This window comes from Microcaecilia unicolor, chromosome 7 (genome assembly GCF_901765095.1).
Source record: "Microcaecilia unicolor chromosome 7, aMicUni1.1, whole genome shotgun sequence".
In the NCBI taxonomy this organism is placed as follows: Eukaryota; Metazoa; Chordata; class Amphibia; order Gymnophiona; family Siphonopidae; genus Microcaecilia; species Microcaecilia unicolor.
Genome location: NC_044037.1, coordinates 138,908,798 through 138,933,847, shown reverse-complemented (window position 1 = coordinate 138,933,847; position 25,050 = coordinate 138,908,798). Strand labels below are relative to the sequence as shown.

Below are 25,050 nucleotides of genomic sequence, written 5' to 3'. Positions count from 1 at the left end.
CAATCAGGTCATATATACTATTGCTATTTATGTAAATTGGCTTTTCGTTATTGTACCCTTATGGTTTCCCTTTTATTAGCACTGTTTTCTCCATGTTTACATTGTCTTTCACGTCTCTTGACATCTATATATTATTTTTGCTTATTCAGTTCACACTGATTATACCCACCAAGATATAGCAATGTATCATTCAGGCATACAGTTATTTTGCTTATTCCTTTGCCAGCCTCTGACTCTTGATGGACTGATTATGATGGTGCATGCCTAGAATAAAGACATGGAAAGATCCAAGTTTGTACACCACAAGTACGTCTTCAAGATCTATCCAGGCCCAAATGATGTTACATTCCCCAAGGTTGTGGCAATAATCTTTACACCTTGCAAACTACTGGACCACAAGTATTGGGTCCATGTGAAAGATATACGGGTTTACTCAGCCGCAGAACCAGATGTTACCAGCCTAACCATCTCAAGACCGGTCACTTCCTTCAGCAGGCCAGCCTGAAAATCCAGCCCTGTTAGATCTTTCAGATCTCTGTCCAGATTCTTCTGCGCTTCCATCGCCTCAACCACGACCAATGAAAGAGAATTCAGAATCAACTTGAGATTTACTGTTGCTGTTTATGGACATTATAGATTCATATTTTGTTTTATTTTCAGTTTAGCAGTAATCCTGTCTATATAATGAAAAGGTTTTATTTTTATTTTCCTATTATTTCCTTTATTGTTCTAAATGTTTTTCTAAGAGTTTCCCCGTTATTTCTGTTTATGTAATTTAAATTGAAGTTGATATTGCTCAGATACAAGGGTAACATCAAACCCTAATACTGGCTAAGATATCATAATGTAGGTGTAAACCCTGTTAGTATCAACCAGTTATGCAATTGTTTAACTTTGGTGTAGGCTTACTTAAGCTTACTTAAGCTGCATGTCTTTCTGTAGGTTTGACTAAGCTCCAAGTGGGGTAACGGATATATAAAATGCTTCCCATACTTCCAGGTCATTATGCATATGTCAAAATCCATGCATGACCTTTGTTAATATAAATTTTCCTAGGATTGACCCTTTTTTCTGTATGAGGCAACCTCATACTTTCTATCCACTTTTTAGTGCTCATGAATGGATGCTAATGATGAGTAATAGTAAGGTCCAGGCATTCCGACCTGTTTAAGGATTCTGAATACCTACAACCTAAAACAGCCTGCAATCTGAGTACTAACCATATATTTGTTGAGCCACCATAACAATGCTTTAATCGAAACCACTATTCCTTCCGAGGACCACTGAGATAGATACATTAGATTATCTCCCCATGTACTATGCAACAGATACAATAGAAGTCATAGCAAGACCTGAAAGTATTTATTAGTATGATCCACCTGAAATTGCTATTACCCGCATACCTATATTTCATGGGATTTTGTAGATGAACTCATGGATTTGTTCCATTCATAAAACCTTTCTCACTACAGGTTTGAGTAAGTCTCAAGAGAGATGACATCAGGATTAAGCCCAAGGGGTTGGGTAATATAAAGAGAATTCCATATGCCCAAAAATATACCACCTAAGAATGAAGTTTCCTGTCTTGCATAATATCTGCTAACAATCCATAAGAGCAAAACTCGTCCTCTCGTTTGATAGTTTGGCACCTTCTGGAATAGATAGTGACAAACTAGTTTTGTGTCACCCCTCCTCAGAGGGGGTGACAAGTGGGGAATGTATAATTATAGTACAGCAAGAGGCCCTCACTGGATGTCCACCGGAAGGGTGGAAGGCCAGATTTTAGGACTCAGGCTGTAAAAATACCAGCTAGGTTTAAAATCTATGACTGGCTGAGCAAGGACGTGCTTTTCCTGTAAGTTAATATGTGTCCCCGCTTGGGATCCATCCACTGGAATAGTGGTGGGTCAAATTACATACCTTAAACAGCTTAAACTGCTAAAAGGCACTGACTAGGCCTAAAAATCTGATGATGGCCTTGTTGCTAAGCACCTGCAGAAGCAGGGCTGCATGATAAGCCTCATTAGAATTTAGTGTGACATGCAAAAGCCAAGATCAAGGAATTGATGGCTAAAATCCTAAGCCAGATCACAAGATGATATAAGACAGATTTGTCCATGTTTGGATGTTTGGATGTCCGTATCTAGGGAGATACCATGTTTGGATGTTTGGATGTCCGTATCTAGGGAAGTGTTTACAAAAATGGAAATTGCACAATAACTTGCAGTAGCTAAAACGGAAAGAAGGGCACCTGACCGGGTATGATTCAGAGAGATTGAGCAAGATTAGAAAAAAATCCCTCTCCATAGACTTGTATAGTGACCAAATTGTATAAAAGCAGGGTGCATGCAAGCCCTCGTTGGAACGATTTCCCCAACGCGTCCTAGAGGGCAGGGCTCTGGCCAGTTGAACCCAGAATCTGTCTGCTGAATGTACCTGATTAAAGTCTGATTTGCAAATAAACTCCTCATTCCAAATGATGATTTGTGGGCTTCACTTAATGATGAAAGGCTGTAAGTATAAATGCTTTTGCTATATCAGGCTATCTTTCGCGGCATTGTATAACTTGTAACCTAAATCCAGTTTGTCATAAGGCTGGTATCTATTCCTTGCCAGTGCTGAGAGGCGGACTAATGCGGGTCTCTTAGACCTAACGTCTCTCTCAGTGGCAATTCCTCTTAGAACTTCACAACTCTCTGATTACCCCAGTACTAATGCTATTTGGAGATGGAGTCAGATTAAGGTCACTCTAGCCTTCTTGGGGGGGCTCGGGACCCCTCAATTCTAGACACTTTATAGCACACAAATATAGTTTGTTATTACTTTCAGGACCAGTCCTACACTTAGCTATTCATCCATCAAGGAACAAAGTTGACTTTTCCTGACCTCTTTCACCTAGCTAGGACTGTGGATAATTCAAACCAGATGATCTCTTTAAACTTGCAGAAATATCACTTGAAAGGTCAGACAAAGTTGAATTGAAAAGATATTCTACATAGAAATAGAACTTATTAATTACACAGAATAAAACATATTCTAAAATAAGCAGAAATCAGAATTCCTTATAAGACAAAATCTAACTCATCTAGAATTATTTAAATCTATTTTCTTCTAACCAGCATTCAATCTAATCCTTTAAACTGCCTGCAATATGCCTTGCTCATAATGGTATCCATATGTGGTAAATAATTACTTCTCTCTGACCTTTTAAACTCTAGTCTAGCAAAAGCTAGACTTTTGAACAAATTAAAAGCAGGCCATGGGAGAGAACTTTTGAACATAAGAACTGACTTTTGGTGTGTTAATTTTCTACTGACCTGTGAAAGAAACAGGTCACCTAATTTGCACATAAATAGTGTTATTTTACATTTAACCCTCTGTGTGGCTGTGGTTTTCAAGGCTCCAGGCCTTACCCTCATTCACGCTGCTACAGTGGGATACAGTTATTTTACCACTATCTAATTCTATTTTAGCATAGGTCCCATTTTATGCAATGAGCTAGTTACTAAAAGATGGGGTTAACAGTAAAATAATACATAGCCCATGTTGATAACTACACCCCTTATTCACTTTGCTGCTACATCTATATATATAAAGCAGATGCGTGTGTTTGTTTGTCAGTGTCTGAACTCCTCCAGCCCCCGCAGAGCTACAGCCACCAAACGCGTCATGCAGACTCTACCCGCCGTTGCCAAGGTTACTGTTTAAAGCGATTTGGTTCACGGGGGGGGGGCACTCAGTGTGAGGGCTCAGAGACTGGTCAGGAGAAACACAGATAGCAGCTGTTAAGTTGTCCCTCTCTATTCTAATTCTCTAATACACTGTTCCCTAACAATTTCAGTACAAGGGAGGTACAGAGACTGGTGGGAACAGGGTTAGAGAGAAAGTATTGGGGTCAGACTGGGAAGTGTGTGTGTGTGTGCATGAATTCACTATCCCACCAGGGGAATGCTCCTTGAAAAGGTCAGGAAACTGAATTTCAATATGCCGTTGAAAAGAAGGCTGTGCTTTGACAGGGAAATGGTGAAAGCCAAATGGCAGACACTTGCTAGATTGAAATAAACAACTAATCAAGAAAATCAACCTAAACAAATTGATCAGAAAAGAAAGTGCTAGGTAGGGATCCAGTCTCTTCATTTTCTGTTTTAAGGGAGTATTAAACTCAGTGTCAATGTCACCCTTTCTCACACACCCCTCAGCAAAACACCCCAGTCACACTCAGCCATTCTCATGCACCCCCACTCACACTCACCCGATCTAATACAGCACTCAGCAAAATACCCCACTCACCCATTCTCCACACCCCTCAGCAAAACAACCACAATACACACCCCAGAATAGCACACCCCCACTCACACTCACCCATTCCCACACACCCCAGAGTAGCACACCTCCACGCACACTCACCCCTCAGCAGTGCACCTCCACTCACACACCACAGAATTACACCCCCCCACTCACATTCATCTGTTCTCACACACCCCTCAGTAAAACACCCACACTTGCCCATTCTCACACATCTCTCAACAGAAAACCCCCACTCAAATCCTCTTCACACTCATTCGTTCTCACACTCACCCCTTAGCAGTACACCTCCACTCACACATTCTCACCCCCCTCAGTACCACACCTCCATTCATACACCTCCCCTCCCCTCACACCTCCCCTCAACAGTACAACTCAGTAGCACACTCTCACTCATACTCACCCATTCTAACATACCCATTCAAACTCACTCTTAGCAGTACACCCCCACCCTCAGCTATTGTCACACACCCCTCAGCAATGTTTATGGCTCACAAAATGTAATGACCATCATAAATGAAATAAAAATACATACTTATACAGTGTTATTAAACACAAATAAACTTTGCTTTTCTCAGTTACAAAGTACTACTGTAACCTATCACTGAGCAACACCAGCGGGGATAGCTAGTGCATTCATAAGTGTACTCTTATCTGCGGAAGCACTGTTAATCTGTACATTTATATGCACAAGTTGTACATAAATGCTGGTACTCAGTTATAGAATTGCCCTTCATGTTTTTATGTTTTAGGAATATCACACAATGAGTTAACCTGCTTATATTTTTGTATCAAGTTTAAAGATTAGTATCGAGGTGTATACTTTTGCAAAGCTATACTGTCTCATTTGTTCTTCCCTTTTGTCAGTGTCTGATTTCTTTTTCACAGAGCTTTTTACAGAGTGTTATAGCAATGATGAAGAACTGGCAGAACAGCTGCTAGTCTACTCCTGTGAAGCCTGGGGTGGGAGCAATTGCCTGGAACTTGCAGTGGAAGCGAAAGATCAACAATTTATTGCTCAGCCTGGAGTTCAGGTAAATGGACAAAGACAGAGGAAGCACCCGCCACTGAGACATCATGGTAGTGGTGAATTATAATAGATACAGTAAATTTTTCCTTACCAAAGAATGTTTATAATCTAATGGTCTAGATTTACAAATGTGTGTTAACATACATTAATGTAATTTATTGTCAGTAGGGTCTATTTACCAATGCATAGTTGCATTAACATATTTTATACATGTTTAGTAAATCAGGTCAATACTGGAAGCAATTTAAAAGGACTGGAGAGGTTCTTCCTGATTAAATCGTGCTCAGCAAGCTGGCTGCCGTTATTAACAGCATTGTACCAGGCATAAACTTAAGCCGAGCAGTAGAGGGGTATTTTGGGGACAGAGTTGGAGAGGAGCCTGGAAGTATGCAGGGACCAGCGATATTCAAAGCCAGTACCAGTGATCATGGGGCTACTGCTGTTCATGGAGAGGGTGTGTGTGTTTGAGGATGAAGGTACGCCACTGTGGCAGATAATTTTCTTGTTTGAGCTGGTAAAGCATTACATTCATTGACAAATAGTGTGAGTGCAAACACTTACCATCTATATGCAAACTTCTGGGTTGCGGCCACTGGATCCCAAGTCCATTCCATTTTCACATTCTAGTTACAAAACCCCTTCCCCAGTGCTGATCCTCTCCCACTCAGGAACAATCCTCCTCATACTGATCCCTCTTCATTCCTATCCCTCCTCCCATTCAGGAGCAACCTTAAATACCTCTTAAATCAAGAGGCAGAATTGATCCTGTAAAATTCTGGTCTGGAATCTTTGCTAGTCCACACTTCCAGACATAGACAGCAAGGATTTCTTGTGTAAGTGGGATGAGTTATGTAATTCTATTATAGCCCCCATCAAGGTTTTGCACAAACTCACACATAGGGTGGCTCCCTGGTACAATCAGGATATTCTCCTCCTGAAGAGGCAGTGTAGAAAATTAGAGAGGAAGTGGTCCAGACATAAATCTGATGATAATAAAATGCTTTGGAGGAAAGCTATCAGGGATTATAAGAAAGATTGTAGAAGCTAAAACCCACTTCTATAAAGAATAAATTGGTCACAACCACTTAAACACCCATAAGCTTTAACCTTATTAATAAGCTTATATAAACTGAAAACACTGGTAAACGGCATTTTTGTTACAAAGAATGTGAATGGTGTTCTTAGCTAAGTCATGGGTGCTGAATTCGAAAATGAAATCAGTTTTTGCCTATCGGGCTCAGTTTTCTTGTGACACACTACCCTTTTTATAAAAATCCTTGAAAACGCTGCATTTTGGTACCCTGCTGTGCAGGGCCGCCGAGAGGGGGGGGGGGGCGGGGGGACAAAATCCCCAGGGCCCGGGCCTTCAAGGGGGGCCCGGTGCCAGTCCCACCCGCCATCTGACTGTCTGCCACCGGGCCGGCCCCCTGTATTTAAATCACCGCGCAGTGCGACTCTCCTCACCTCCCTGTGAGGCAGAACTCCTCCCTTCGGGTCTCCTTCCCTCCCTGTATCCCGCCCTCGGGGGAGCAGCAGCAGCAGCGGCGACCTCGGAGGGGGGAGGGGGCTGCGGCGGGGGCGAGGCGGCCTTGTCCCGGGCCCGGCTAAGTTTCTCGGCGGCCCTGCTGCTGTGGATTAATTTAATTCAGCAGTTGTAATTGTTGGAAAAACAATTGAAATATACTAGGAATTACAATACAAAACCCTTAGTTTAGAAAGCCACCACCAGGAAATAAGGGAGGTTTGGCAACATTGCCCATGAGTCATGCTCGAACATGTTCAAACATGTTCTGTTGCGTCAGTTGCCACCTGTATCTCAGCATTGAGAGTTCAGTCAACAATTGCTGTTGGAAGTGACTGCTTGTAGTTCTACGTTTGTGAAGGTTTGTGTTTTGTGTCATTTCAGAAGAAATGCCTCGTACCTGTGCAAATAGCCCAAATTCTTTTTGTTATATCTGTGGAGAGTTTACTCTGAAATCGCAAAAACGAAAACTTAATCCTCTTGTAAAAAAGTGCTACGAACTATATTTCGGGTGTAAGGTTGGTGAACAGGACCGCAAATGGGCTCCCCACATTTGCTGTTAAACTCCTGACAGGCTGGTTAAAAGGAAGACGTTGCATGCCCTTTGCTGTTCCCATGATTTGGAGGGAACCAACGGATCACACAACAGACTGTTATTTCTGTCTGACAAAAATAGCAGGAATCACCTCAAAAACAAGCAAAACTGTGCAATATCCTAACTTACCATCTGCTGTAAGACCTGTATGTCACAGTGAAGAATTGCCAGTACCAGTGCCTCCTGAGAATTTGATAGTGAGTGAAGATGAATACAGTGACAAACATGCAGAAGACAGAGAAGGGGATATGCATACCGACCCATCATTTCAGGATCTCTGTGAATCAAATGTGCCCCACTTTTTGACACAAGGGGATCTCAACGATCTTGTTTGTGATTTAAATTTGTCGAAGCAACAGGCTGAGCTTTTAGGTTCGAGATTAAAAGGATGGAATCTTCTTTCTTGCGATACGAAAGTGAGTGTTTTTCGTGACCGACATGCTATTTTTTCTGAGTATTTCTCCAAGGAAGGTGACATGGTCTTTTGTAATGATCTTTTACTGGTCTTTTACTCTTATGTTGCTTATATCTTTTATTTCTTTGTGAACTGACACAGTTTTTTTTGGAACTCTTGTAGCAGAAGCATGTCATTTTGCCAGATACATATAATAGCTACATATGCCGTCACAAGCATTTACAAAAACCATTATCACATGAAAACTGAGGCTGATACAGAAATTCTGAAATGAGATCTGGATTCAGGGAAGAATTATCTTCCAGAAAATGTATGTTTTGTTCTTGTTACAGAAAAAAAAGGTTTTTTTTTGTAGACCAGTGAAATTTAACATCAGTAACTGTAGCCATTCCATCTGCTAATCAATTATCTATGTATTTCAAACAAAACGTAAATAACATTAGGGGGGCTGTGTTGCAGCCTAAGGCCACTGACATTCACTCTTGCTTCAAGCAGCCTTGTCCGAATGCTGGTAGTGCGACTGACCGATTGTGGTCCTCCTTTCTTTTATCCACTCATGAGACTGTCAAATCCTTTCTGTCAAAGTATTCTTCCTCACATTACTTTCTGGATGCTTGTCTGAGTTATTTATTAAAAACTGCACCAGCAGGATTCATTGACCTTCTTCAAGAAGGTCAATGAATCCTGCTGGTGCAGTTTTTAATAAATAACTCATATCTCATTTATGCTGACTCAAGGGGCTTTTCCTCAGTGGAAACGTTCCATAATACTTACCCCAATCCCTAAGAGTACATCGGCTTCATTGGGAAATGTTACTAATTACATGCCTGTCGCTTCTATCCCATTGTTCGCTAAGGTAATGGAGGGAATAGTTGGTACTCAGCTTATGAATCACCGTTCCTCTTTCTCCCTCTTGGCCTATATTCCAGTCAGGCTTTAGGCCTTGTTATAGTACCGAGACGGTCTTGACCACCCTAATATCTGATTTTAGGAAAGCAATCAGTCTAGGCTTCTAGTTTTCAGTGATGTAATTTTGATAAATAAATAAAATAAATAAATAAATATGTCAAGTGCCTTTGACCTTGTTGATCATGAGTTGCTTTTAGGCCTGTTGGATCAGTTTGGATTGTGTGGGAAGGTCTACCAATGGTTCCACGGCTTCCTAAAATCTAGATCATATCAGGTGAAGTTGTCAGGTTCTCTCTCACCTTCCTGGTTTCCTGACTGTGGGGTGCCACAGGGCTCGCTGCTTTTTTCAATCCTATTTAATGTTATGATGGCTCCATTAGGTGAAAGGCTAGAGGCAATGGAGTTCTTTACTTTTATTTACGCAGTGTCACACTCTATATCCCTTTCAAGATTGGTCTTCCAGAAATTGTCCCTAAAATTAGGCTTGGTCTGGATTTGTTGGAATCCTGGGCTTCTGAATATAAGTTTGTTAAATAGAGATGAGACTAAATTCTTGTGGTAACCATCCCCTTTGACCATACCACATATAATAATTCTACTATTGACATGTCGTACCCCTTGGACTCTACACTTAGGGTACTGGGTTATTAATTGACAGTTGCCTCACATTCATGCCTCAGGTTTCCTCACTAGTGAAAAAATCCTTCAGGTCTTTTTGGAAGCTGAGGAGAATCAGGTCATATTTCTCGCCAGACATCTTTAGACTAGTTCAATCCTTGGTTTTAACTCTGTTTGATTACTGCAATTCCATCAGAGAGGTTGTGATATTGATACTAATAATTCAAATAATGGACTATATTGTTAACAAAGTCAACAATATAGAAGCATAAACATGACTAAGTACAAGTCAGAAGGGGAAAAAAATCCACAAAATAACGAGACATAAGACTGAAAAATACATCAATAGCTATTGGAGTACTTAGCTTCAACCACCGAAAGAAAAACAGTCCATTATTTGAATTATTAGTATCAATATCATAACCTCTCTGTTTTTTACTACAGATTGTTTTGACTACTACTACTACTACTACTTAGCATTTCTATAGCGCTGCCAGGGTTACGCAGCGCTGTACAAGTTTAGACAAGGGGAAGGACAGTCCCTGCTCAAGAGAGCTTACAATCTAAAGGTAATAAGCTATGTAGTCAGTGTAAGTATCTGGAATGGGGTTAGGCGCCAAAAGCAAGAGAGAAGAGATGGGCCTTGATTAAGGACTTGAAAATGGGCAGGGAGGGCGCACGTCGTATGGGCTCAGGAAGTCTGTTCCAGGCATAAGGTGAGTATCTCACTCTGTAGATTTTTTCAGAGGGTTGCTGGCCCATGATAAAAGCCTTATCAGGTGTGTCCACTGAGTTGGTACCTTCGGCTATTGAGGCCTCTTTATTTAAAAAGTATTTATAATTCTCAGATATATGGACAATTGACATGGTCACTCTATAGAGCTATTTAGAGCTTTTTGTTCAGTTTCTAATTATTGGTTAGCTCTATGCAGATTTGTTAATTTTTTGATAATTGATATTCTATCTGTCAATATGGCACAAAAGGCTGTCGAGAGAGATTGAGAGAAAATCCAAGAGACCAATAGACTGATTGTTTGTACATCATCGCAGGTGGAGGCGCCTCCCATCTGTTTTTCTTTCGGTGGTTGAAGCTAAGTACTGTTTTTTTACTACAGATTGTTTTGAGTATCTCACTCTGTAGTTTTTTCAGAGGGTTGCTGGCCCATATAAAAAACCTTGCCATGTGTGAAAATAAATGAAAACCAGTTAAATAATAAAGGTAATCATAAAAGGAGGGGAAAGGGAATGGGACTTATATACTGCCTGTGGTTTTTCCAATTACATTCAAAGTGGTTTACATATTATATACAGGTACTTATTTGTACCTGGGACAGTGGAGGGTTAAGAGAGTCACAAGGAGCTGCAGTGGGAATTGAACCCAGTTCTCCAGGATTAGAGTCCGCTGCACTAACCACTAGGCTACTCCTGATAAGATCAGGTCTAATTCTTGGTTTAATCAGAGAGGGATCACAGTTTTAAATCTAAAAATGAATCTGTGTTCTTCCTGCAGTAAAATCTTCTCCACATCTCCACCCTTCCAGTGACAGATGACTTTTGGGCTCATTTTCGAAAGAGAAGGACGTCCATCTTTCCACATAAAACGGAAGATGGACGTCCTTCTCACAGAGAAATCCAAATCGGTATAATCAAAACCCGATTTTGGATGTCTCCAACTGCAGTCCGTCGCAAGGACGGCCAGATTTCAAGGGGGCGTGTCGGAGGCGTAGCGAATGCGGGATTTGGGTGTGCCTAACACTTGGACATCTTTGACCCATAATCAAAAAAAGCAAAGACGTCCCTGACGAACACTTGGATGTTTTCACCCAAACATGTTTTTCTTACGACTAAGGCACAAAAAGTGCCCAAAATGACCAGATGACCACCAGAGAGAACTGGGGATGACTTCCTGTTACTCCCCCAGTGGTCACTAACCCCCTTCCACCCTCAAAAAACATGTTTAAAAATATGTCATGCCAGCCTCTATGCCAGCCTCAGATGTCATACTTCGGTCCATGTCAGCGCATGCAGATCCCTGGAGCAGTTTTAGTGGGTACTGCAGTGCACTTCAGACAGGCAGACCCAGGCCCATACCCCCCCTACCTGTTACATTTGTGGAGGAAACAGCGAACTCTCCAAAACCCACCACAAACCCACTATACCCTTCACCCATAAAGGCTATGGTAGTGGTGTACAGTTGTGGGTAGTGGATTTTAGGGGCTCAGCACACAAGGTAAGGGAGCTATGTTCCAGGGAGCATTTTATGAAGTCCACAGCAGTGCCCCCTAGGATGCCCGGTTGGTGTCCAGGCATGTCAGGGGGACCAGTGCACTACAAATGCTGGCTCCTCCCATGCCCAAATGGCTTGCATTAGGACATTTTTGGTTTCGAAAATCGCCGAAAGTCAGAAACGTCCGTGTCTAGGGACGTCCAAATTTAAGGATTTGGACGTCTCTGACGGTATTTTTGAAACGAAAGATGGGTGTCCATCTTTTTTTGAAAATACAGGTTTCCCCACCCCTGGATTTCGCTGTTTTGCAAGGATGTCCAAATCGCAACTTGGACTTTTCTTTCAAAAATGCCCTTCCATGTGTAATACATGTATCTCAATTGGTCAAAATGTACCCTTTCTCATATGTTCTACTAAAGGTTTATCAGAGACATTTGTTTTTATAGCACTGTGATGTTCTATAATGCATTTATTAAATGCACGTACAACAGCATACACTACATGAGTTGTTTTGCAATTGGAATAATGTCTCAATTCAAAATTTTCACCAGAATTAGGGTGTGTAAAAACCTTTGTTTTTAAATTGACATGTAAGCTCTTTGAGCAGGGACTATCTCTCTTTGTTAAATTGTACAGCGCTGCGTAACCCTAGTAGCGCTCTAGAAATGTTAAGTAGTAGTAGTAGTAGTAAACTGAAAAAGAGAGGGCACTAATATATCCTTCAAATTTTTATTTCTTTTGAAAGCAACCATAATGTCCTTTTTTTCCAAACCAGGAATGCATTGGATAATAAATCAATTTCTCTTCAATATGTTAATAATATCAGGAGATAAATGATCGAAATAAAGTGTGTTTACTACTTTTTCAGAAGCTTTTTCTGTTTGGTCTGTAAGAGAGTCCATCTGTCTTGTTGGATAGCATAATACACCACTTAGGGTACCCTCTATCATATAATCTGGCAGCCATACATTTAGCTTGGTGATTCATATCTGTCTTCTATGAGCAAATTCTTCTCAATTGTAAGAATTGGCTATAAGGTAAATTGCTTTTGAGGGATTTATTGTGGCAATTACTGTAATGTAGAAGTTTATTGACATCTGCTGTCTTATAATAGACTAGCCGTTAAGCCCGTAAAAACGGGCGGGTATTGGAATGTTTTTTTCCCCAAGGCCCCCCTCCCGTTGCAGCTGCAAAGCCCCCTGCCATCCTCCTTCCCTGCCAGCTCCAAGGCCCCCTCTGTCCCTCCCTCCCAGCTCCAAGGCTCCAGTCCTCCCCCCTTCCCAGCTGCAAGGCCCCCTGCCCTCCCTCCCCCCCAGCTCCCAAGGCCCCCTTCCCTCCCTCCCAGTTCCGGCCCCCTGCTCTCCCTCACAACCGTAAGGGGCCCCATTCCCTCACAACTGTAAGGGGCCCCCTGCCCTCCCTCCCAGCTCCAGTCCTCCCCCCTTCCCAGCTGCAAGGCCCCCTGCCTGCCCGCCCTCCCTCCCAGTTCCAAGGCCCCAGGCCCTCCCCCAGCTCCCAAGGCCCCCGGCCCTCCCTCCCTCCCAGTTCCAAGGCCCCAGGCCCCCCCAGCTCCCAAGGCCCCCTTCCTTCCCTCCCTCCCTCCCTCCCAGTTCCAAGGCCCCCCTTCTTCCCAGCCAGCTGGAAGGCCCCCTTCAGTCCAGCCCTCCCAGTTCCAAGGCCCCCCTCCTTCTGAGACCTCCCATGTCCCCTCCCCTCCCCCAAGGTAGCCGCTCCCGCCCCCCCCCCCCGCCGGAGTCGCCACCGCCCCCCCCTTCACCCGGCCCGGGCCCTCTCTTCGTTATTCAACTTACAGCAGCGCCGAAACAGCAGCAAGCAGCAGCTCCCGTTGGCCTTCCTTCACTGCCTGTGCCTCGCCCTCGTGTGACGTCACGTCGGCGAGGGCGGGGCACAGGCAGTGAAGGAAGGCCAATGGGAGCTGCTGCTTGCTGCTGTTTCGGCGCTGCTGTAAGTTGAATAACGAAGAGAGGGCCCGGGCCGGGTGAAGGGGGGGTGGTGGCGACTCCGGGGGGGGGGGGGGCGATAGTGGCTACCTTGGGGGGGGGGGAGCGGTAGCGACGTTAGCGGTTCCCTTCAGCGCAGTTTCCCTCTCTGTCCCGCCCCCCTCCTCCCGTCATCACGTCTTGACGCGGGGGCGGGACAGAGAGGGAAGTCTCTACTGCGCATTTGCAGGTGAGTCGGTCACTTGCCATTTATAGGTTTGATACTAATATCAAAACTGCCATCATTCAGGAATATCTAAAAATGAAATCTCATGGTCATATTTGATCTGAAATTTAAGATTATTGTCCTGAGAATTCAGCCATGTATAAAATTCTAAAAGGATATCCTCTGTACCTGTCCAAACCATAAAAATATCATCAGTTTATCTGCACCATAATAAAATGTCCTTAAAACTGCAATCTTTTAAAACTTTTTCTTCAGAATTAACTATGTAAAGATTAGTGATTGAAGGGGCCATGGTTGACCCCATGGAGGTGCCTTTGATTTGTTTGTAAAAGTTACCTTCAAAATAAAAGTAGTTCTCTTTAAGGGCTAAAGATTCTGGTTCAATAATGTATTCTGTGGGGACTCTCCGTTTTTCAATTCTTTTACTTAAAGCAGCTCTTATCACTTCTAAGGCTTCATTTTGGGGAATATTAGTATATAAACATTCTATATCCAATGTGACCAAAATATCCTCTTTATTTGGTAGTTCAATATCCTGAAGTGTATTAATTATATGAGTGCTATCTCTGGTATAAGACTGGATTAATGGTACCATGGGTCTCAAAAATACATCAGTAAAGACAGATAGGGCAGTGACCCAATAGCAGAAATGATTGGTCTGCCTGGAGGTTTTTGTAGTGCTTTGTGTATCTTTGGTAAGATATAAATTATGGGAATTTTTGGAAAAGGTGTAAGCAAGAATGAGTATTCTTTTGAAGTGAGGAAACCTGCTTGTCTACCCGTTTCTAACAAGGAACCAACCTCCTTCATCAAGGCTGTGGAATCATTTTTCAAACATGCATAAAAGTCTCTATCACGAATCTGTTAATTTCATTCACATATTCATGTTTATCCATGATTACAACTGCTCCACCTTTATCCACTTCTTTGATCACTATAGTATCATCATTTTTCAAGGTGTCAATAACTTTTTTTTTCTTCCTTAGTTAGGTTATAAAAAGGCATTTTAGGCTCATTCTCCAGTTTCTCAATCTCTTTGAGTACCACTTTTTCAAATGTATGTATCATGGGGTTACAGAACTCAGGAGGTTCACAACAGAGGTATCAATAGAGGGAGGTTCACAACAGAGGTATCAATAGAGGGGGCAGTATGATTTGAGAAATAATCAGTGATCATCAATTTAAGTGTTAATTTAAAGAGATCAATATAAGTGTTCATGGAATTGTAGCGGGGTGTCGGTACAAAAGACAGTCCTTTTTCTATGACAGAAGTTTCACTATGTTCTGTCTTTGAAATATTAAATCCTCTCTGATAGTCACATTTAAATTATTCTGTTTGGTTACCAATGTCTGTTCAGATCCCTGCTCTGATAGTTTACAGATTGGTGATTTAAGGCCCTCCTAATCTTGTCTCAAGCCCACCCAGGCAGCTGGCAGCTGTCCTGTCATCCTCCTTCTACCTGCCTATTGTGCCTAATTTTTTTTTTGTGTGTGTTGGGCGGGCTGGGTCGTGATCTGGAAGTTGTAGACCATTCTAGTGCTGTGCAGCTGCACACTGGCACTGTTACTCCGTTGCTCACTGCCGCACATTCAGTGGACTCTGCTGCTTTGTCTTGCTCGCCTCCCCCCCACCCCCATTGTGCATGAAGGCGCTGCAGTGCTGTATGGGGAAATCTGCCGGCTACCATCATCAGTGTTGCGTAGTTCCTCCACTCTGTGCCCTTCAGTGCTAGATCAAGATCAACCTCCCCCTCCTAGGCTTCAGCGCTTCCCCATGGCCCCACAACAGCAACACACATGGAGCGGAGCACAGTGAGTGAGTGCTGAGCTCTCTGAGTCTGCACCACCTGCCACCACCGAAGCCCAGCTGCCTAGGTAAAATATATATTTTTTTATTTCAACGTGTACAGTCAGTGTAATGCTGGCTACTGGTGCCAATGAGCTTCTGGGTGGGGGTGGGTTCTTCACTGTCTATGGCAAAAAAGGCATATTTATTCATTTAATATACCTTCTGTTCCCTAGGCAGTGAAGACCCTTAGCTATAGGATGGATGGTGGGAAAGGGAAGGGCTGATGCTGGGCTACGGGGATTGATGGGGGGCGCTAGGGAAGGAAAGGAAGGACAGATGCCAGGCTACGGAGCAGGGGCGTATCTGCGTGGGGCCACAGGGGCCTGGGCCCCCGCAGATTTCGCCCTGGCCCCCCTCCCCGCCGTCAACCCTCCCCCGCTGCTTACTTTTGCTGGCGCCGAGGTCCGACCCGCAATCTCCGTTTTTCGTCTTCCTCCGTGGCCATGCTTCCAGGAAGTAATGCTGCAGTGCTGATTCGTTGAATCCAGTTCGGCGTCTGACGTCAGACGTCGAACTGGATTCAACGAATCAGCACTGCAGCGTTACTTCCTGGAAGCATGGCCACGGAGGAAGACGAAAAACGGAGATTGCGGGTCGGACCTCGGCGCCAGCAAAAGTAAGTAGCGGGGGAGGGTTGACGGCGGGGAGGGGGTGGAGAGAGGCGGCGGCGGGGGGGGGGAGGGAGGCAAAAATGTGCCCCCCCTCTCTGGCTGTGGCCCCCCCTACCGCCGGATTCCAGATACGCCCCTGCTACGGAGATGGATGGGGGGTAGGGAAGGGTGAAACTGATGCTGGGATACGGAAGGGGGATAGGGAAGGGAAGGGCTGATGATGGGTTACAGGACAACTTCTAATTTTTGGTCTTTTATTCTGTAATTGATAAGGGTTGGTCTTTGTTCTGTATGTGACCAACTAGGTGAGAGATTATGCTGGCATGTGGTTTGTGTGGGGATCTATGAGTCTGAATTGTCTGTTTTTTCCAATGGGATGCACAGTGCTGTTTTGTATACTGTTGCATTTGTAAGGTATTATTATTGGAATTAAGTACATAAGTATTGCCACACTGGGACAGACCAAAGGTCCATCAAGCCCAGCATCCTGTTTCCAACAGTGGCCAATCCAGGTCACAAATACCTGGCAAGATCCCAAAAAGGTTCAATACATTTTATGCTGTTTGTTGGGCAATTTTGGGCTCATCCAGGGCTTTTTCATTGGTGGGCAGTGTTTTTCGAGCTGCCCCAGGCTTGTTCCGATGGTCTTGGGTCCCGTTTCGGCGCCAGCTCCCCCCCAAACGTCTTAAAAAACTCGTTTGTGTATCCGTCTAGACCCGGGGACTTGCCATTTGGCAGAGTTTTAATGACCTGAAGCACTTCATCCACTCCCACCAGTGCTTCCAAGTCCCTCTTCTGCTGCTCGGACAGCACCGACAGGCCTCTGTCTTTCCGATATTTGTCTATCTCCCCAGTCTGTACAGCAGCATCCTCCCTGTATAGCGATTCATAGTATTGTGCAAATCGCTCCCGAATCTGCTTCGAGGCGTTCAGCATGCTTCCTTTTATTCTCAGGATTTGCCTATCCGCAACCTATTAGCCAACAACCTTCCCGGCTTATTAGTGCTTTCATGGAGGAGTGGCCTAGTGGTTAGGGTGGTGGACTTTGGTCCTGAGGAACTGAGTTTGATTCCCACTTCAGGCACAGGCAGCTCCTTGTGACTCTGGGCAAGTCACTTAACCCTCCATTGCCCCATGTAAGCCGCGTTGAGCCTGCCATGAGTGGGAAAGTGTGGGGTACAAATGTAAAAAAAAAAAAAATACCTGCTTCAGACGTGCATGCACAAACTTCAAGCTCTCCTCATGCATCGCAGCCATCTCCAACCTCGCCTTTTGGAGCCTACGGTAATCGGCGACAGCGCCGGTGGCCCTATACCTAGACTCAGTGGTGTGCTGGAGCAGGCTCTCACAGGCTCTCGAGAGCCGTTTGTTAAGTTTTTAAGAATTTTGGGAGCCGGTTCTCCATGGCTGCTTTAACAAATGGATCCCAAAATGTGGGCTTGGGCCCCTCCTGAATTCTCTTTTACTTTGCTGGCGAGAGAGAGCCCCCTGTTAACAATTTACCAGCACACCCCTGCCTAGACTCCATCAACCCCAGTCTCTCCAAGCAATTAAACAGATGCAACATTCTAAGCAGAGTTCCTAAAATTTTTTTTTTTTTTTTTGTAAACTCCATTCCTTGAAGGAACAAGTCAAACTTGTATCTCTGAGGTTTGAAAATATTTGTTGTTTAAAGTTTTTGGTATTTTGGGGAGAGGACTGTTTTCTCTTGGAAACTGCCAGGTTTTGTTTCAAATATGGAAGACTGGAAGTGGGAGATGGAAGAGTTAAGGAACCAGTTGAGAGAACAGGAGAAGTTTAACAGGGAACAAGCGGAAGTAATCAGAACATTCCAGGATGAACATAAGGAATCCAGTGCTTTGACCAGAGTGCTGTTGGAAAAATTGGAGGAGGCTCCTAGATATCCTGCACTTTATATACTCAGGGATAAACGTATCTTGGATTTTTCTGGACAGAATATGAAGACTGGTGAACCCACTGTAGAAGAGTGGATCAAAATGACGAAATCAGCTCTGAAGGTGTTGAGAGTGCCACCAGAGGATCATAAGTACATAAGTAATGCCATACTGGGAAAAGACCAAGGGTCCATCGAGCCCAGCATCCTGTCCACGACAGCGGCCAATCCAGGCCAAGGGCACCTGGCAAGCTTCCCAAACGTACAAACATTCTATACATGTTATTCCTGGAATTGTGGATTTTTCCCAAGCCTATTTAGTAGCGGTTTATGGACTTGTCCTTTAGGAAACCGTCCAACCCCTTTTTAAACTCTGCTAAGCTAACCGCCTTCACCACTTTCTCCGGCAACGAATTCCAGAGTTTAATTACACGTTGGGTGAAGAAAAATTTTCTCTGATTTGTTTTAAATTTACTACACTGTAGTTTCATCGCATGCCCCCTAGTCCTAGTATTTTTGGAAAGCGTGAACAGACGCTTCACATCCACCTGTTCCACTCCACTCATTATTTTATATGCCTCTATCATGTCTCCCCTCAGCCGTCTCTTCTCCAAGCTGAATAGCCCTAGCCTCCTTAATCTTTCTTCATAGGGAAGTCGTCCCATCCCCGCTATCATTTTAGTCGCCCTTCTCTGCACCTTTTCCAATTCTACTATATCTTTCTTGAGATGCGGCGACCAGAATTGAACACAATACTCAAGGTGCGGTCGCACCATGGAGCGATACAACGGCATTATAACATCCTTACACCTGTTTTCCATACCTTTCCTAATAATACCCAACATTCTATTCGCTTTCCTAGCCGCAGCAGCACACTGAGCAGAAGGTTTCAGCGTATTATCGACGACGACATTCAGATCCCTTTCTTGGTCCGTAACTCCTAACGTGGAACCTTGCATGACGTATCTATAATTCGGGTTCTTTTTTCCCACATGCATCACCTTGCACTTGCTCACATTAAACGTCATCTGCCATTTAGCCGCCCAGTCTCCCAGTCTCGTAAGGTCCTCTTGTAATTTTTCACAATCCTGTCGCGATTTAACAACTTTGAATAACTTTGTGTCATCAGCAAATTTAATTACCTCGCTAGTTACTCCCATCTCTAAATCATTTGTAAATATATTAGAAAGCAGCGGTCCTAGCACAGACCCCTGAGGAACCCCACTAACTACCCTTCTCCATTGTGAATACTGCCCATTTAATCCCGCTCTCTGTTTTCTATCCTTCAACCAGTTTTTAATCCACAATAGGACATTTCCTCCTATCCCATGACCCTCCAATTTCCTCTGTAGCCGTTCATGAGGTACCTTGTCAAACGCCTTTTGGAAATCCAGATACATAATATCAACCGGTTTCCCTTTGTCCACATGTTTGTTTACTCCTTCAAAGAATTGAAGTAAATTGGTCAGGCAAGATTTCCCCACACAAAAGCCGTGCTGACTCGGTCTCAGTAATCCATGTCCTCGGATGTGCTCTGTAATTTTGTTTTTAATAATAGCCTCTACCATTTTCCCCGGCACTGACGTCAGACTCACCAGTCTATAATTTCCCGGATCTCCCCTGGAGCCTTTTTAAAAAATCGGTGTTACATTGGCCACCCTCCAATCTTCCGGTACCACGCTCGATTTTAAGGATAAGTTGCATATCACTAGCAGTAGCTCCGCAAGCTCATTTTTCAGTTCTATCAGTACTCTAGGATGAATACCATCCAGTCCAGGAGATTTGCTACTCTTCAGTTTGCTGATGTAGGTTGGATCGGGGGGCGCAGGCAGGAACAGATGATATAGGTTGGATCGGAGGGTGCAGGCAGGAACAGATGATGAAGGCTAGGTCAGAGGGTGCAGGTAGGAACAGATGATGTAGGCTGGATCAGAGGGCGCAGGCAGGAACAGATGATGAAGGCTGGATCAGAGGGCACAGGCAGGAACAGATAATGTAGGCTGTTCACTTATCGCCTCAGCACAGGCAGGAACAGATGATGTAGGCTGTTCACTTATCGCCTCAGCAAGCAGGTAATAGTCGATAGCACATCGGAGGCTGACTTTTGGTTAGCTGTAACGGTCCACGCTTCTCGATTCCATCGTCTTTGCAAGTCGCAGATGGTTAGGTATTTTCTCAAAGGATAGATAAGTTTCTTGTAGTGTCCACTCTGCAGCAAAGGAGGGAGCTTCTGACGGGTAGCAGAGACCACAGCCATTCAATCGTTCAATAGCTCCTCAGAGGCTAAATAGTTTAGATATAACAGCCCCTTCTCTATGCTGCTGTGATCTTTAGTGGTTTGCAAGCGCTGCATGGAAGAGAGGAGACCGTTAGACTAGGCCGCACATCCCCCGCTGTGCTCAGCTGATCAGATGGCTCCTCTCAACGTGCCGCACAGGTGTTCCACTGTTTGCGGATCCCACAATCTTGAGGCGATCCTCCCCACTCGTCTGCCCCAGCGACTCCACCAACGCGAACACAGCACCTTACGGCGTTGTCTGGCCTCGTGGCTTGGGCACTTGTGGCGAGGAACGTCCACCTCAACCGTTCAACTGACTCCGACCACACTTTCGCGGTGCTCTGCGCCAGCACTGCAGGTTCCTTTAAGCAGCGGAGAAGGGCGATGAGGCGCTGGAGCAACTCCGCAAAATTAAGGTAACGTGAGATCAGTTCCTAGTGTGGTCAACCGTCCGGGTGGGACTGGTATCCGATCGTGCGGGTGGGATCGGCACCTGAGCCACGGTTGCTACTGTGCCTCTGCACTGCGGAGGAGGTCCGTTTGCGAAGTAGGCCTGTCAGCGATGGAGGCACGTCCGAGGAGCAGGCCCACAACCACAACAAGGGGTCAGCAAACCAACCTGGAGGTCCGCAAATTATCGACAAACTACACCATAGGCAGCCCTATCCCAGCGATGCTCTCTGGGCTGGGGGCAAACATCGAAATGGCTCCACTTCAGGATGTGCTGCGATCGGGTCCAAGGAGCAGCATCAGCTACGTGATCGTTACTCTGCGGCCATGAAGGTATTCCTCAGTGAAGACCAAAACAAAGAATTCATTTAATCTCTCCCCTATGGCTTTGTCTTTCCTGAGTTCTCCTTTTACCCCTTGGTCATCTAGCGGTTAAACCGATTCTTTTGCCAGCTTCTTGCTTTTAATATACCCAAAAAAATTTTTACTGTGTGTTTTTGCCTAAAACGCAAACTTTTTTTTTTCAAAGTCCCTCTTTACCTTCCTTATCAGCACTTTGCATTTGACTTGCCTTATGCTGTTTTATTATTATTTTCAGTAAGATCCTTCTTCCATTTTCTGAAGAATTTTCTTTTAGCTCTAATAGTTTCCTTCACCTCACTTTTCAATCATGCTGACTTTCGTTTGGTCTTCCTTCCTCCTTTTTTTTTTTATTTATAGAAGTATTTATTAAACATTGTTGACATTGCACCAAACATACTCAAAACAACTCGTTACATCTTGTTTCGACTAAGCCAACCATATCATCAAAAATTCAACAAAGTACACCATATGGAGTCAGCAATTCCAATGCTAGCACATTTTGTACTTCCTTTTTTTTATCCATTTTATTATTTACCTTCCCCCCCCCCCCAATGTACCAGTCCCGCCCTCTACCCCAAAGAACCCCCTCCTACCCTAACAACCCCCCTCCCCTCTTCTATCCCCCTTCGACCGTGCATCTGCTATCACGGACATTTAGTCAGGAATGGCAACCACACTTTTCCCCACTTATACAGTGTTCTCCTTTTCACCGACATCAGTCTTTCCATCTCACATATGTATCTCACTTTCGTAATCCAGTCTGTCAGCGAGGGAACCCGTGCTACCTTCCAATGCTTAGCCAGGTTAATTCGGGCTGCATGCAGTGATCCCCTCACCAGCAGTCACTGGCTCATCTGCAAGCCTCCAGGCCTCCTTCCCAGTACAAAGATCAGAGGATGCCACTGCACAGACCGTCCCACCCAATGCTGGAGCCGAGATTGAGCACCCCTCCAGTACGCCTGTGCCTTTCGGCAGGACCACCATATGTGTCCCATAGTTCCCATCTCCCCTCACTCCCTCCAGCACAGTCTTGACACTGATGGGAACATATGATGTAACCTGGCAGATACTATCTATAGAAAACTTTTATCGCATTTTCCTGCAAGGCCACTGATCTTGCAGACTTCAATAAAGTTTTCTCAAGCTGCTGCCACCCAGCTTCTGTGAGTGTAAAATTCAGTTCTCGCTCCCATTGCGTCCTATGTACCGGAGAGGGTCTGTGACGGACAGTTAAGTGGGCATACAGGAAGGATATCATACCACACACCGTTGTAAAGTCTACACATATGTGCTCCAAGGGATGTACGTCCCTCTTCATACATTCAACATAGTCCGGACCCCTCATGTAATGCAGGGTCTGCACATAAGAGTAATGATCTTCCCGCCGGAGACTGTAGTCTTCCATTAGGGTCTCAAAAGGTGTCACATTTGTTCCCACAAGCAACTGCCCCCACATGTCCAAGCCATTTTTTGCTCATCTACTAAATATAGTATCTCCCACCCCCGGCATCCGGTTATCCGCTATCGGTGCTAAAGCAGAGACAGGTGGCCGACGCTCCCCAAACATTAGGTCCCAATAATAAAATGTGGTCTGAACGGTGGGTGGGAACTTGTCTATCTGACCTCTATGACGTGCATTCACCCACATTAAATGCCCCAATCTGCGGGAACCCACCATGTTTTGCTCCATATGAACCCATAGCTTATGTTCCTCTCTATGAAACCATTCCACAGCGGCCCGCGACTGTGCTACACAATAATACCAAAAGAGATTGGGAACTCCCAGCCCTCCCTCCCTTCTACTCCTATACAAAAATGCTCTGGAGAGCCTTGGTCTCCTCTGGTTCCAAATGAACTTAATGATATTGTCCTGCAACCCCGACAAATAAGCCCGGGACATTCGCATTGGAATCACTTGAAACAGGTAGAGAAGGCATGGCAACACATTCATCTTAATGGTGGCAATCCTTCCCATCCAGGATAGCCCCAAAGACGTCCAACTATCTAAGTCTCTTGTTATCTCTCTCTTAAGGACCGGGTAATTAACATCAAACAATTCAGACAATTTTTTTGGAATCTGGACCCCCAGGTATCTTATATCTTGCTCAGCCCATTTAAAAGCAAAAGATGTCTTCAGCGTATCCATCAACCCAGCCGGGACACCTACCACCATGCCAACCGATTTGCTAGCATTCAACTTGTAACCAGATATCCTAGCGTATCCCTCTATCTCCCTCATCAAATTGGGGAGGGAGACCAATGGCTTCGTCATGTACAAGAGAACATCGTCTGCAAATAATGCAATTTTGTGCTCCCTATCTCCTATCTGAACTCCAGTAATGTCCACATTTTCACGAATAGCCTCGGCCAAGGGCTCCATCACCAGTGCAAATAACAAAGGAGACAGTGGACAACCCTGTCTAGTTCCTCTTCCCAACGTGAAGGTCCCCGAGTTCCCACCGTTAATTCTCACACAGGCTTGGGGAGACGAATATAAGGCTTGGATCCAGGACCTATAAAACTGGCCAATCCCAACTCGATGTAATACCTTATCCAGATAACCCCAATGGACCCTGTCAAAGGCCTTTTCAGCGTCTAATCCTAACAATACTACAGGCTTGGCCTTCACCTTTGCACTGTACAGCAAGTTCAACATTCTACGTATGTTATCCGCTGCTTGCCTCTTGGCTACAAATCCTACCTGGTCCGGGTGAATCAGGTCTGGAAGCACCCGTCCCAAACGATTGGCAAGCACCTTCGCCAGTATCTTGACATCAGCATTGAGTATCGAGATAGGGCGATAGGATGCACAGTCAATCTTGTCCTTACCCGGTTTTGGGACGATCGCCACCCACGCCTCCATCATGGATTGGGGGAGCTTGGCCCCATCCCTCACAGCATTTATTACTATCGCCAGGTACGGCGCCAGCTCCCCCCCCCCCCCAAACGTCTTAAAAAACTCGTTTGTGTATCCGTCTAGACCCGGGGACTTGCCATTTGGCAGAGTTTTAATGACCTGAAGCACTTCATCCACTCCCACCGGTGCTTCCAAGTCCCTCTTCTGCTGCTCGGACAGCACCGACAGGCCTCTGTCTTTCAGATATTTGTCTATCTCCCCAGTCTGTACAGCAGCATCCTCCCTGTATAGCAATTCATAGTATTGTGCAAATCGCTCCCGAATCTGCTTCGAGGCATTCAGCATGCTTCCTGTATCATCTTTTATTCTCAGGATTTGCCTATCCGCCCTCATTTTCCGCAACTTGTTGGCCAACAACCTTCCCAGCTTATTAGTGCTTTCATAGTATGCCTGCTTCAGACGTGCATGCACAAACTTCAAGCTCTCCTCATGCATCGCAGCCATCTCCAACCTCGCCTTTTGGAGCCTACGGTAATCGGCGACAGCGCCGGTGGCCCTATACCTAGACTCCAACGCCCCAGTCTCTCCAAGCAATTAAACAGATGCTCCTTTTGTACCCTAGCCCTTTGACTTGCCCACTTGTTGAAGTGGCCCCTTGCTACTGCCTTGAAGGCATCCCAGACTGTACCTAAGGTGGGGCCTGAATCTACGTTAATGTCAAAATATACCTTCAAAATTGGTACGAACCTAGCCACTATGTCTGGGTCTTGTAACAAACAGTTGTTAAGGGACCATCTTCTTTCTCTCACCTCTTCCCTTAGGGATGAGATACTTGCCCAAACCGGTGCATGATCTGATATATTGATCTGATATAGTGATGTGACCTATAGAGGAGTCACTCCCCCCTCCCAACAAAGATTTGTCCACAAACACATAGTCC

At 44.8% G+C, this 25,050-nt stretch overlaps 1 protein-coding gene across 1 annotated transcript in view; it reads left to right on the top strand.

Moving 5' to 3' along the window:
• The window catches only part of TRPM8 (transient receptor potential cation channel subfamily M member 8), a 1,843,971-nt gene that overhangs the window by 1,121,869 nt on the left and 697,052 nt on the right, over positions 1-25,050 (top strand). The window contains 1 exon segment of the mRNA XM_030210821.1: positions 5,194-5,339. Within this exon segment, the coding sequence (XP_030066681.1) occupies positions 5,194-5,339 (146 nt within the window).